The sequence below is a fragment of the Phocoena phocoena genome, chromosome 4 (genome assembly GCF_963924675.1).
Source record: "Phocoena phocoena chromosome 4, mPhoPho1.1, whole genome shotgun sequence".
In the NCBI taxonomy this organism is placed as follows: Eukaryota; Metazoa; Chordata; class Mammalia; order Artiodactyla; family Phocoenidae; genus Phocoena; species Phocoena phocoena.
The window spans coordinates 26,018,228-26,033,950 of NC_089222.1; the positions used below are offsets into that span (position 1 = coordinate 26,018,228).

The 15,723-nt window shown below is 38.6% G+C and overlaps 1 protein-coding gene across 1 annotated transcript in view; it reads right to left on the minus strand.

Annotated features, from left to right (window-relative positions):
* The window catches only part of SLC9A9 (solute carrier family 9 member A9), a 542,439-nt gene that overhangs the window by 482,364 nt on the left and 44,352 nt on the right, over nt 1-15,723 (minus strand). The window contains exons 3-4 of the mRNA XM_065876006.1: nt 13,716-13,793; nt 11,252-11,328 (exon numbers count right to left, since the gene is read on the minus strand). Of these exons, the coding sequence (XP_065732078.1) occupies nt 11,252-11,328; nt 13,716-13,793 (155 nt within the window). The remainder of the gene's footprint in view (nt 1-11,251; nt 11,329-13,715; nt 13,794-15,723) is intronic.

Sequence of the window (15,723 nt, forward strand, 5' to 3'; positions counted from 1 at the left end):
CTGAGCCTGCGTGCCACAACTACTGAAGCCCGTGCGCCTAGAGCCCATGCTCTGCAACAAGAGGAGCCATCGCAATGAGAAGCCCGCGCACCGAAATGAAGAGTAGACCCTGCTCGCCGCAACTAGAGAAAGCCCACATGCAGCAACGAAGACCCAACGCAGCCAAAAATAAATAAATTAATTAAAAACAACAAACAAACAAAAATAAATAAAGCTTTATATAAAAAAGAATATTCATAGATAGAAGCAACTCCATCAATAAGAGAATAAGGAAAGCGTGGAATATTCTCACATTTGCATGTTACCAATGACAGTGAATGAGCTACAGCTAAAAACCATAACATGGATGAATCTTAGAAAAGTCATGAGTGGGGGGAATAAAGAAAATGGCTTGATGACATAAAGTATAACACTGTTTTTATAAAGTTCAAAAGCTCATGGAAAGACTATAAATAAAAATTCAGCATAAGATTTACCTCTGTGGATGGGGGGGAAGGAGAATGGGGAGGAGCACACAGGTAAGTTGGACAGTTTTGGCAATGTAGCTTATAGTTTAGTGAAAGATTCATGGGTTTCCATTTTTAAGGTAATTTTCAAGGCCCTGAAAACATACAATAAAGGCCATGTGGCATAACTCCTTAACCTTATTTCTTCTTAAACTGTTCAAGCAAAATGAATAAGCTGCCAAGATCAAGCTTTAGTCATCTCCAAAGCTCCACCCTTTCCCAAAGCACCACAATCAGTCAGACAATAGTGGATGCAAATCAGGTTTGTTATGACAGCCCTTGGCAAGGGATGTGCAGTCATGAAAGAAACCTCCTCAGCAAGGATGTTGTTGCCTTTACAGCTAACATGGCCACACCTTTGCTTCCACATTCTCAGCATCATTGGTGGGAAACAGAGCAACTGAAATTCTCAAATTAAATAAAACTCTTCCATAATTCTCCACTCTAGCTGAGCAGGGCTCAATTTTCCACGAATGTCATTTGCTTTGGTAGCATAAAATCTTAGTGAGCCACGCTCTCTACCTTATTTCCTTTGAACTTTTGTATATTTTTGCATAAAATTTTATATCCAAACATAGAATGTTATAAGATACTTCTTCGAAAGTCACTTAAGTCATCAGGGTACAGATTCATTATTACTCTTTTCAGAACATCGGGAAGTCTAACAGAGAAGGCTGGTGAGTTAGCCGTTCTAAGGTCAACTTGATTCTCCATCATGTTTTCCTTTCGTAGCCATAGGTTTCACACCAAGTTTTGAGTCCCATTTTTTAATGCCAGCTCTTACCTTGATAGCGCTGAAGATATTTTATAGTTCCTTCCTGTGGTAGAATATTTGCAAGGATGACCACAATAATTTTCCCATCCCTGTATGCATAACGCTTTGTAATGTGACTTTATCACAACCTGCATCAAGAGCTGGAGCCTATTTCCCCATGCCTTGAATCTTGGCTGCTCTTGTGATAATTTGACCAATACAATGCAGTGAAAGTGATATTGCAAGACTTCTGGGACTGAGCCTTAAGAGTCTTGCACTTTGGTTCTCATCATCTTGGAATGCTGCCCTGAGACCATCATGGAAAAAAGCCAGGGCTAGCCTACTGGTGGGTGAGAGGTTACACAGAACAGAACTGAGTCCCCAGACCAACCAGCTAATAATCAGAATCAGCCACCAGACATTAGAGTGAACCCATGTTAGACCACCCAATCCCTGTCAAGCCCCAGATGATTGTGGTCACATGAGTGACCTCAGATGAGAACCACAGAACTGCTCATCTGAGTCCAACCTAAATTGTTGAGCTACAGAATTGTGAACTAATAAAATAGCTGTTTTAAGCCACTAAGTTTGGGGAGTGGTTTGTTACACAGCAACAGATAACTGATATATTTTCCTTATTTTTTTTTACCTTTTATCTGCAAGGGTTGTGGTGTGTGTGTGTGCATGTAGAAGCGGAGCCACATTTAAATCTTCTCCATCAGATTTTGGTCAAATTGAGAAAAATGTTTGACTTTGTGTCCAAGGGTAATGAAGAATGAAGATAAACTAGGTAATTCCAAGACTTGAATATTTCATTTAAAAGGAATCCCATAGTTAGAATCTTTAGAATACATTATTTAATAATAAGACTTATCAGGGAAATTCTTTTTCAGAATAGATTGTTACAATTATTTTTATACTTTTTTTATTATTATATATTTCTCTTTTTCCATATCGACAATCTCACATATTTTGTTCCTTCTACATGATTTTCAGCATTTCTCTTCCTAATTTGGAGTTAGGTTTTATTTGCTTTCCTTTTTGAATCTTTCAGAATTTGTTTACTTTTCTCTGTCCTGTGCTGTCATTCTTATTCCTGACATCTTCAAGGCTGTGATAGAAGGAGTAACGTGGTAACTAATGCATAGATCCATATGGTGCTCTGACAGCTTCACCTCCTTTACCTCCAAACTACATCTCTGATGTTCTCCACAGTCCCTCCCTCCCTACCTTTTGTTTCTCTTCCTCATAAACTTCACTCTCTTTGCTGCCAGAAATACAGCCCGTGCCTGCTGTGATATGGATATGAGAAACCACACTGCTAAGCGGCTCGGGCTGTACTTGACAGATTAGAGATTATTTTTTTCTCATTTGGCTGTGTCAGGGCAGCAGCACATTTATTTTTCTCTTTGACACCAGTGACAGCTATTACTGTGCCAGCTCCGCATCTACAGAGTAAATGAATGCACTGAGGAGGCATGGGGCCTTCTAGGCTGACTCAACATAGCCTCCTGAGCTCTGCTGTGTTGCAGCCTACTGAAAATGGAGTCTCAGAGAGCAGCAGCCCAGACAGAGTCTCAGGGGACAGTGAGAAAAACACGGTTGGGATGGAGGGGAAGAGAGTTGGGAGAAAGAAGAGAGAAGGTGAAGATAGATAAGGGAAGAGAGAGGAAAAACAGAGGGCTTTGTGGTTGATAAGAATTAACCAGGGGATACTGGCAAATACACTCTTGGCACCTTTGCATCTCTGCTACTGCCTGCCAACCAGAGTTGCTCTTATTAAAACACACACAAAGAGAAACAATAGAAGAGTCTGAGTTCCCCAGAAATGGAAGTAAGCAACGTAATCAAGCTGCTTTTATTTATAAATCTATTAAATACCTCCTTCAACTTGTTTTCCCTTTTATTTTCTTTTTAATACAATTGACACATGCAAGAGAATATATAGAAGATATATGCAAGTTATAAATTATAGTAGTATATTGAATACCTGGAAACCCACTCCAACCCATGAGCCAGAATATCACCAATAACTTATTTCTTCTATGTGTTTCTTTCCATTCCATTCTTTTCCCTGTTTCCCAGAAATTACCACTTGGCTGAATTTTGTGTTCTTAATTCCCTTATTTACTACACATATGCATATATGCATTCTCACCTATATGCATGTATGCTTATGCAACATTGTTTAATCTTGGTCATTTATGAACATTATAAAAAAGGTCTTACAGGACTTGATTTACTGATCTTACCTTATGCTTCCAAGATTCACCTCTATTGTCATTAGCAATTTTATTTCATTGCTTTTCACTGCTGTATAATATTAAATACATTTATTTCTCTTTTCTCCTTTTAATGAAATATGAGTTGTTTACAAGTTTTTGCTATCATATAATATATATATTAATAATATATATAACTATATATGATAATATATATATTATTATATAAAATTGCTACAAATATTTTTATGCATGGTGCACATGTACAAGGGGGTCCCTAAGGAAAACACTCAGAAATAGAGTTATAAGTTGTACAAATATGTACAAAGTATATACAAATGTATTTATAAATGTTAAAAGTATATACTCATAAATATATACATTGGAATAAATTTATATTCAAGAGTAAAGAAATAATAATAGACAAGGTACTCATGAAGAAGAGTTTCTTTTTAAGATATAAAGACTTATTATGAAGGCATCATAATTAGGACAGGGCGGTACTTGTGCAGGGATAGATTAGAGACCAATAAGATAGAATTAATGGTCTAGAAACAGAAACCACAACACATAGTACAGAAGGAACTGTAGATACTGGGGAAAAGTGAGACTAGACAATAAATGATGTTAGAATAACTGGCTGTCCCTCTGAGAAAGAAAAATTTAATTGGATGTCTACTTCATATTATACACAAAAATCGATTCTGGAAAATGGACTTACGGCAAAAGGCAAAACTTTAAAACACTTTAGAAGAAAATGTCTTTCTGATTCTGGGGTAAGGAAGGATTTTTTAAATAAAATACAAAAATGTTCACCATAAAAGAAAAAATTATAAATTTAACTACATTAAATTTAAGAAATTCTGTTCATTAAGAGACATCATGAAAAAGTAAAAGCACAAGACACAACCTGGGAGAAAATATTTGTGGCATATGTAACTGAATACAGACTACCATGCAGAACATACAGAGAAATCAGGCAAATTGATGAAAATATGGTAAAACAACTCATTAGAAAAATGGACAAAAAGTTTGGTGAGGTATCATATGAAAATATAGTCAACTTCATTAACAATCAGAGAAATACAAATAAAGACCACAGTATAATTTCACCTCACACCTATTAGATTGCCAAAAATTAAGAGGAAAAATTGGTACAAGTGCTTTGGAAATGATTTTGCATTATTTTGTAAAAATGAGTAGTATTTTGCAGACCCTACCACCTGGCACTTCCACTCTTAGGCATGGATACAGAATGGCCACCAAGTCGGGGACCATGGACAAATACATAATAGCTAGTTTATTGTTATTACATTATAGTACATAATAAGATAATAGCATGCACATTTCCAGACTTTATGGCCACACTGAATGCAGTCTAGAGAATTCTTCAGTTCTAATTAAATATGGAGATATGTGAAATCCTTCCTTTCTCAACCTTCTCTTTCCTTAGGCTCTTGAAAAACATACTTGTTCTTTGTCAACTTCAATCTCTTAGCAAAGCTGATGAAACAGTGAAATCTATGCAGACTCTCTCCCATGAAAAATTCATGGACTATTTAAGGGGGTTGAATGCCCCACCCTGAAGTCCTTTTATGAACCATTTAAGGGTCTGTGTTTCCTGGATTAAGAACTGGATTAGGAATTAAGAACTGCTCTAAATCATTCTCTTCCCAGTGTTAGAGCTTAAGGCACTGAGGTATCACTCGGCCTCCATCTATGAACTAAACCTCTTCAGGTTTTGGTTCTAGACCCTTGTTCCTTCTTCCAGGCTTAGGAGTCAGCCTTTTGAGACTACTGAACCTCAGCATACAGTATCTCATTTAAGGACAGAGCAACAGCGATTCTAGAACCAGCGCCATGGGCACTTAGACCTACAGGTCCCCAGCTCAGCAGGCATGATGACACAAGAGGGCAGTGTCAGGCATGCTTCTGTGGTATATTAAGGAGCCCAGCAGGAAAATCAACATTCCTGAGGAATGTTGATATGAATAATATAAACAACCTCACATTTCTGAATCCAAGTTTTCCAGAGTGAGTTACACAGAGTCCAGCAATTCTAAGCAAGTAAAATGGATTCATACCATCCCTCCAACTATCTCCAGTAAGAAAAGACAGGTTCCATTTCTACTTTGCAATTATATTCACAGCTCATTCTTTTTTTTTTTTTTTTTGTGGTACACGGGCCTCTCACTGCTGTGGCCTCTCCCGTCACGGAGCACAGGCTCCAGACACGCGGGCTCAGCGGCCATGGCTCACGGGCCCAGCCGCTCCGCGGCATGTGGGATCTTCCCAGACCGGGGCACGAACCCGTGTCCCCTGCATCGACAGGCGGACTCTCAACCACTGTGCCACCAGGGAAGCCCCACAGCTCATTCTTAAACATTCAGATTTTTCATAATTGCTAGTCATAATGATAAATACAAGAATCTGAAATTATTGAGGACTTGGTCTGGCATATATAGTTATTAATTGCAAAACACTACAGGAAATGAAACGCGTCATCTTAGGAGGAGGAAGAGGACAAAGAGATTCTAAGTGTGTCTGTTCTAAAGTCAGACTGGCTATGCCATTTAATACCACTTACTTACTGTGTAACCTTGAGCAAGTCTCAACCTCAGCATCCTTGTGTGTGAAATAAGGATAATAATAGTACCTGTCTCATAGGGGCATTATGAGAATAAAATGAGATAGAAGCATAGGTCAGTGTGTGGCACATGGGATGCAATTTAAAAAGTGAGCTAGTTTTAACATTAACATCCCATTCCTCATCATTTAGATCCATGTCCCCTTTGTTTCTTTCTTTCTTTCTTTCTAACTAAATTATTATTTGTTTATTTATTTTTGGCTGTGCTGGGTCTTCGTTGCTGCGCACGGGCTTTCTCTAGCTGCGAAGAGGGGGGGCTACTCTCCGTTGCGGTGTGTGGGCTTCTCATTGCGGTGGCTTCTCTTGTTGTAAGTATGGGCTCTAGGTGCGTGGGCTTCAGTAGTTGTGGCACGCCATGGGCTCAGCAGTTGTGGCTCACGGGCTCTAGAGTGGAGGCTCAGTAGTTGTGGCTCATGGGCTTAGTTGCTCTGCAGCATGTGGGATCCTCCCAGACCAGGGCTTGAACCCGTGTCCCCTGCATTGGCAGGTGGATTCTTAACCACTGTGCCACCAGGGAAGTCTTCCGTGTCCCTTTTTTCCAAATATTTTTGAAACTGTGGCATTTGTTTTAATTCCTCATTAACAGAGAAGCTAAAAGGGTATCAATTTCATTGCTCTTGAAGAAGCAGCACTTCATGGGTACTAATGAGTTCTTAGAACAAAAATGTATGTGCTGACAGTAAGCATTAGGTAGGTTGTCATTGTGATGACACATCTGTGTGGCCACAGAGTGGAAACATGGAGTCAAAGATAAAGGAATAGTCCCCAAAGATGAAGGAGATGAATAGCAAAATAATTCAAACACATGGGTTTTATTTAAAAACAGATATGTATTTAAAATATTTCTTAAGTGATAAAATGGGGGAGAAAACTAGAAAAGATGGTTTTATCCTTTAAGAACAATCCATCCTATAAAAAAAATGGTTAAAGGTTTCTTTGACTTTATTGCCAGGAGGATACTGTTAAAATTTCCCATGTAATATGAAAGATGATTTACATCTAATTTTTGAAACAAAATGAAGTTAATAAAGGTTAAGAACTCTTTCATTTAAATGGACCCAATGATCTAAATTACTAAAGCCTCTGAATCCAGCTCTAAAACCAACCTGTAGTTTGACTACAGTGTTTACTTAGAGAAGACCATGACCCACTAGCTGAGTTTTCATTCATATTTCAAAATCACTCTTTGTGACCTTCACATTCTCATAAATTTCTGATCCTGGGGCTTCCCTGGTGGTGCAGTGGTTAAGAATCCACCTGCCAATGCAGGGGACACGGGTTTGAGCCCTGGTCCAGGAAGATCCCACATGCCGTGGAGCAACTAAGCCCATGAGCCACAACTACTGAGCCTGTGCTCTAGAGTCCACGAGCCACAACTACTGAGCCCGCGTGCCACAACTACTGAAGCCCGTGTGCCTAGAGCCCATGCTCTGCAACAAGAGAAGCCACCACAATGAGAAGCCCGCGCACCGCAACAAAGAGTAGCCCCCGCTCGCTGCAACTGGAGAAAGCCCGCATGCAGCAATGAAGACCCAGCACAGCCAAAAATAAATAAATAAAATAAACAAATTTAAAAAATAAAAATATAATATATTTCTGATCCTGGGCTTCATGGCCATCTGTCAGTTGACTCTCCAGTATTTTAGTTCCCACATTCTCTTACGTTGCTCAGTGAGACTTACTCTCTAACTTGGAAACTTGCACAATATTCCCCATACCCACCAGGACTAGTGCACTTGAGAGTATGGAAAATCCAACTACCTCATCCCTCTTCACTAAATGACTACCCAGAATCTGCCTCCTTTATAAAATTATTCTCAGAGTCCAATCTAACTGACTGTCCTGAATCCCTCCTCTTGCCCATTTTATAAACAGAACTGCATAAACTCAGGCCTCCCCCTTCTTCCCCTTAAAAATGTGGATTTCTTTTAGATAGGGTTCCCTAATGAAAAGCTCTCATGTCTGTGAGAACTTTTAAAGGGATAAACGAAGAAACAAGGGGCATGTTAGTAAATCTTGACTGATTTACACCATTTTTTCTTTAGTTTAATATTCTAAATGCTATTTTTTAGTGATACCAATACATAGAAGTAAAGCACATTTTTTGGCATTAAGAATTTGACTCTGGAGCCAAATTCTTTGGTTACTAATACCAGCCCTATTACTTACACTGTGTTATTCTCTCTGAACCTCAGCTGTCTCAACTGTTAAGTGAGGATAATAACATTATCTACTTAATAGGATTATTTGGAGGATTAAATGAAATAATCCATGTAAAGTACTTTTAAAAAGGGCATGGTACATATTAAGCACTGAATAAATGTTTGTTGTGTTGTTCTTACCACCATTAATTTATCAGAAAATATAACTGGTCTTTTTCTAAGACTTAAGTGTAAGTCTGAGTGACTCACAACAGGAGTCACCAAATTATGAAAGTGTCTGTTCAGTCTGAATTTAAGTGTGTGCCTTTCTTTCAAAATTTCTGATTGTATCTGGAGAACAGCATCAAAATAAATGATTATTTCTCATTGTACAGTACCCCAAACAATTGAACCTACCAATACTCTTCCTCTATTTCTGCCCATAGCATAAGTGTGGAGTCGCCCATCATTTCCTAGGGGTTGAATCCAATGGACCTATGCCTATCCCACTTGACCTCTCCTGTGTTAGACACTGTCCACCCTCCATCTACCTTTTCCTTTAACTTCCAGATACATTCCCTGCTGGTTTGCTTCCTGTTTCTTGGGCCCAGTACTTAGTTCTTTGTGGGCACCTCTTCCTTTCTTCAACTAGTGCTGTTGTATAAGTACCTTCCTTTCTCACTCCACATACTTTCCCCGGATGACCTCATTCTCTCAAGATTTCCACAAGTTGATAGCTCCATATCCACCTTTACTGCCACTGCCTAAGACTAGGTCCTCATCACTTCCAACCTAGCCTGGAAATTGCCTCTAAAATGGTCCCCTTGCTGCCTTTTTCCCACTTCACATGGCCACCAGAATGTCCTTCCTAAAGGATAAATCTGACCTTGTCACGTTCAAGCTAAAGCTCTTCAAGGGTTTCCCTTACCTTGCTGGATAAGATCCTAAAACCTTTAAACTATCTGACCCTTCTGCACTTTAACCTAATGACCCACATTAGGAAGGCACCCTACAAGTTTTTGTTGTTCAAACAAGGAACATGGTTCTAAAAGTTTTGCCAGGGCTGTACTTTTTATTCAAATCACTTTTCATTATAAATTATTGATCACAGCTTTAAAAATCAATTAGAAGAGTTTCTCAACTCCAGTAAATACATATCACTAGATCTCTTGAATTGAAAATTTTAAGAACAAGTCAATTATATACAATGCGTAAGTGCAAGCATACACACACACACACACACACATACACACTATACATTATTGTGCTTTAAAACTAGATGTATAGATTTTTAATAATAGTAAAGTGTATTATATCAATGCATACACTTACATATACTTAAAATCAGTTATGCAAAGGAAACAGAATAATAATGAAACTGATTATGCCATAATTTGACAGCATTGTCCACAAGTTTAGAATTTGCATCTACTGTAAATCTCAGATTTCCATATTATAGAACTGCTAAAGATCAATCTTGCTATAAACTGATAATCAATCATTTGTAGAGTCCACACATCTCAGAGTCTTGTGTCAATGTATAGGAATAATATTAGGTATGTATAGAAATTCAAGATAAATTGCTAAATGAAGAGGTGGGTGATGGAAAGAGCTACTGGATCAAGAGAAGAAGTTCTGAATTTTGTCCTGACCAAGGTCCTACTTCTCATAGATGGTGAGACTGAAACAGTTAATTAGCCTTTCAAGATGTTACATTCCTCCATCTTCAGAAGGAGGGGTTTTAATTACACAGATCTCTGAGGCCCTTGCCAGCTTTGAAATTTGGATATTTAGCTATAGCATACCCACAGAACAGAGAAGCGCCCCCCTTGAACAAGCTTTGAGAAAGATCAAATCCACTGTGACTCTCAATCACAAACAGTTGATAGATCTCTTAGTTGTCCAGATTTTATAAGGCTCCCCAGTCTACATCTCTGCAAGCCTCCACCTTCAGGTGCTAAAATCTTCAGCTTCCTCACTGCCTTAACCATGCTGGACATTTTCATATAATGTAGCCTGAGTTGTTCTAGGCTTGAATCAATAAAAATTTAACAGAGATTCAAAATACCCCACCCCCCCGCTCCCCACTTTTAAGTCCAAGTATTGAGAGCTCCTTAGCCTTCCAGTGACACACACTAAATATTTTGTAAGGAAAAGGCTGGATGAGTGACTAATGTGTGTTTTTAGCCTCAGTTTCTTGTGTTAGGGATGTAACAGCTGTATGCAGTAAAATTCCAGGGTAGAACTGGCTGTATCGACAATTTAAGACATCCATGCCATTGTAGTCATAGCAGCTGTACATGTTTTCTGCAGTGGAGATTTAACGTATTGGATAGGATTATGAGTGAACTGGATTGGCTTCACTATTTTGTGCCACATTTTGTTTTATGATGAGCTGCAAGCCAGAGTCTGTATAGTTAGACTTGGGGCTTAGCAGCAGAACCAATAAAATATAATGAGGAAAAAACAAGTCTGCGTCCTACAGTGTATCCCAGCAGCAAACAACTCTGCTAATATTTAGAGATGTCTGTCTCAGACTGCTCTCTTGTAAACTTTCCCTTAGAAAGAAAACCCTTAACGTATAGCTACTATTTTACTCCTATCAACTATACACAGGTAAGGTTCTGCCAAGAAGAAGGAAAACGAATGCAATGTGCGTATCTGCATTATTTAAGCAAAAAAAGTCAACGTGCGTCACATAACTCAAACCAAATTATCCACATTCCCTAAGTCAGAAGTTCAAAACTCACAGAGAAAATCCAACAGTCTAATTCTAGTTTGCTTTGATTTGAAGACTTGTGTTTGTCAGAAGACATGCAAGCCTTGGAATTGAGTCAGAAAAATGTGTAAAGAGGTGATATACTGAAAAAAATAGACAATTCACCCAGTCAGTGTGAGTCCAGGAAATGTGAGATTCCTCCCACATTTCGAGAGCACCGGCCCTACAGCCTTCTGGAACTTGAGCTCCGAATGTCACTTACCCTATGACGATACAGGAGATGGCAGTTCCCAAGAAGGCATATGTTAAAATAGATCCTAAGTTCTGAAAAAAGTGTCTCTGGGGAGAAAAAGATACATTTTATATAGTACGTCAGCATTTTTTTTCTTAGTGTTAACAGGAAATAAAAATAAATGCAATAAATTGCCCCACCCTTCCCTCACTGTTTAGGCAAATTTTGTTTTTGGAGCATCAGTTCCTGGCCCTATTGTACAAATAAGGCTTAACTGATTTACACAGAAAAGGACAGAGGTTTCCAAAAAACAGGGGAAAAAATACACCTGGAAGGTGACAGGGTAGAGATGAGAGAAACTACTGCCAGAACTGGCTGGACCTGAGAGAGAGGGAAGGGACTGGAGCAATGGCCATGCAGGATTCTGGGATGATTAAAGGAAGACAGAGTTTTTCAGAAGTTTTGTTGTCACTGAAACCCCTTTAGCACTTTAAATATACTATTCTAAAAGATTTAAGTTGGGCTTCCCTGGTGGCGCAGTAGTTGAGAGTCCGCCTGCCGATGCAGGGGACACGGGTTCATGTCCCGGTCCGATATGCCGCAGAGCGGCTGGGCCCGTGAGCCACGGCCACTGAGCCTGCGTGTCCGGAGCCTGTGCTCTGCAACGGGAGAGGCAACAGCAGTGAGAGGCCCGTGTACCGCAAAAAAAAAAAAAAAAAAAAAAAAGATTTGTCTTTTGACTTTTATTGGATCTCTGATTTACAGTTCTTCTGAATGTGATGAAACAAAACCTTAATTTATTCTAGTGAATTTATTCTAATGAATCACACAAAATGATACCTAGTCTTAGGGCTGGGGATGAGGAAGGATGACTGGAATAAGTCTAGCTTTCTAAATCTTTTCAAATGCTTGCTTGGGAAAACTCCCTTCCCGTTCTGTAAGTGGCATCTGAGTAGCCAGAACTGACAGAAAGAGGGAGCCTGGAGTACACAAGAAAATCAGGTCTGTGCTGAAAAAGCAAAGGCTGCTGGAGCCCACAGGCCAAAGGAGGAGAGCCCTAGGAATCTCTGGAGTGGGTGGTGGGCAGCAGAAAAGCAACTGCACTACCTCTGCATCTCAAAACTCATTCAGGCCAGAACCTCACTCTGCAGCACTTGGGATGCTAGCACCTAAACTTTTATGTGAATTACTAATTTAGGAAATGTGAGCATTCAGGCTGCACCTAAGTAATGTTTTGCAAGTGCGTAGAAACTGCAAAACCAGACTTTGTCTCTATCAGCATCAACAGCTGAGTATTAGCAAAACAATCTTAAGTTTTCACCCAATGGGTGATGGGTAAACCCAATGTAATTAACAGCAAACTCTTTGGTTATAATCATCTAGAATAATATTGCCCAGTAGAAATATAATGTAACCCATATATGTCATTTAAAATTTTTCTAGGAGCCACATTAAAATAAGTTTTTAAAAAGTAAAATGAGGGTTTCCCTGGTGGCGCAATGGTTGAGAGTCCGCCTGCCGATGCAGGGGACATGGGTTCGTGCCCCGGTCCGGGAAGATCCCACATGCCGCGGAGCGGCTGGGCTCGTGAGCCATGGCCACTGAGCCTGCGCGTCCGGAGCCTGTGCTCCGCAACGGGAGAGGCCACAAGAGTGAGAGGCCCGCGTAACGCAAAAAAAAAAAAAAAAAAGTAAAATGAATGTTGATAATAAAATGTTTTATTTAACCCAATATATTCAAACATTATCATTTCTGTATGATATCAATATAAAACATTATTGAAATAATTTACATTACTTTTTGATACTGAGTCTGTAAAATCCAGTGCATATTGTACACTTAAAGCACGTCTTCAGGGGCTTCCCTGGTGGTGCAGAGGTTAAGAATCAGCTTGCCAATGCAGGGGACATGGGTTCGAGCCCTGGTCTGGGAAGATCCCACATGCCACGGAGCAACTAAGCCGGGTGCCACAACTACTGAGTCCGAGCACCACAACTACTGAAGCCCGCGTGCCTAGAGCCCGTGATCCACAACAAGAGGCCACCGCAATGAGAAGCCCGTGCACCTCAATAAAGAGTCGCCCCTGCTCTGCACAACTAGAGAAAGCCCGCGCACAGCAATGAAGACCCAACGCAGCCAAAAATAAATAAATAAAATAAACTATGATAACTGTAGAAAAACGGCTGATTAAAACTCCCCAAATATTAAAAAATAAATAAATAAATAAAAGTTAAAAAAAAAACCAAAAAAGAAAAAGCACACCATTCAGACTAGTCACATTTCAATGGCATGTGGCTATGGGTTAGTATACTGGACATAGCAGGATTTAGAAGAATTCTAAGCATGTCAGATTTGAATCTGTATCACATATGATCTAAGATAATGATATTCTTACCAAATAGGCAAACCCCTAAAATAAACTAATTTTTTTCATTAGTGCTGGCAAAATACTCTACTTAATGATAAAAGAAGAAAACAATCACTGTACATTTACCTTCTTTAGGCTATATCCGGCATGAAATATAATTGGCGGCAGTAAAACATTGAAGAAGATTTCTGGATCAAATGTCATCTGCCAGAAAAGAAAAAAGTATAGTTAAGAAGATGCTCCTTTGGGCTACTAAAAATAAGTTTAAAAAAATTGTTATAGTCACCCTTGCTAAGGTTGTCTGAGGCATAATAACATATTAAATTAGCAAAGATGAAAATAAGAGAAAATGGAAACTTAGAAATTCATAATTGAACACAACTATAAAGTAATATTTTAAATGTAAAACTTTATTCTGTAGCTAATAAGAACATCAAAAAAACCTCAATGAAACCTCTCTAGGCAAAGAAAACCTTTTCCTTTTACTTTGATTAGTTATTCATTCCTCATATTTTCAATGTTTTTATTCTATTTTATTTTTTTCTGGTTGAGGAGATTGGTAGTGTTCCAACATTTTAGCTCTGACAAGGATTTATCTAAGGTTTTCCCAAATAAAACATTTTTAGAAATTTAGTCTTACTTTTCCCACTTTATCCCACTCTGAAGTTCAAAATATTTTCTGGACTCTGGAAAAACACATTTGAAAGTGAAACTGGATTTTTCTAGTATTTGTTTATTGGCTTTTACTTAAATGTTAAAATAAACTTGGCAAAAAATTCCTTGGTGTGAAATGCAATGAAATGAGATGGAGAAATTCTTGAATCCAATATCTGCTATTTGCTGGGTAGTCTGAAAATGTTAACTCATTTAATCTTTAAAACCTTCCTTAGGCTCATTCTCTTCTTCCACACTTGCCCTCTCTCTCAATCTCTCTCTCTCCCTCTCTCTCTCTCTCTCTCTCTCTCTCTCTCTCTCTCACACACACACACACACACACTCACTGCCATTCATTATTTCACCACTAAGCCTTCTTACCATTATAGCACTTGTCAAAATCTTTGAGATGTATGGGTTTCACAACTATACTTTCTAATTTCCTCCCCCTTTTTGCCTGAATTCTTACTCATCTCTGAAACTGGATCTCAAAAGCTACGCTTCTCTGAAACATGCTTTGATTTCCCAAGTCAAAACTGACAATTCTTTCTTCTATGCTCTTTCAGCACTCTGTACCCTCCCTTGAAGCATATGTGTTTCATAACATATTTTACATGATTATTGGTTTCCGTTTGACTGTTTTCCCAGTTAAATTGGGAAGCCATCAAGGATCACAATGATGTCTTAGTCAATTCTGTGTTGCTTTCATCCCTCCCAGTGCTAGCCCATTGCTCAATATATATTTGCTAAATTGGAAAAAAAAATAATTGCCTTTGAGAGACAAATCTATTAAAATGGAATGAATTATATATATCCCTAACAACCTTACACATTACAGGTAAGAATTACTTAAGTAAAAATTAAGAAAAGCCTTTCTTAACTCCCATTTTTTACTTGGGGCCTAATTGAGCATTGCCAGAGTCCCTCTTCGCTTTTCTGCATACTGGCCCCTCTACTCTTCTAATATTTGGAAAGAAATATTTCCAAATATTTCTAATATTTGGAAAGGGGGGAAGTAGGAGCCACCTAACTCAGCTGGGCACCCTCTCATAAACCTAGTTATTCCCTCATTGATGCTACAACTTCTTATACCAGTGAGCATTCAGATAGATCAGCTTGGCCCATCCCCAACTCTCTGTGCCAGTTTCTTCATCTTGAAAATGAATACAATAATCTGGTACCTAATTTTAAGGTGGTTATAAAAATTAAATGAATTAATACTTACAAAGCCCTTGCAGCGTTGCCTAACATCTAATAAGCACCTTTAAGTATTTATTACTAAAGAAAATGAAATATCTGAATTAATATTTTGAAGTTATACTATTTGAAGAAGTTGCCCTATTGTTAGGAACTCTTGAGTGTTACAACTGTGTAACATTTGGGCAAAGATATTACTTTTCCTTCTAAGTTTACTCTTTTTTCTAAGATTATCTGAAACACCATTATTGATCTATTTTTGAGGCCTCTTTGAGAGTGTATC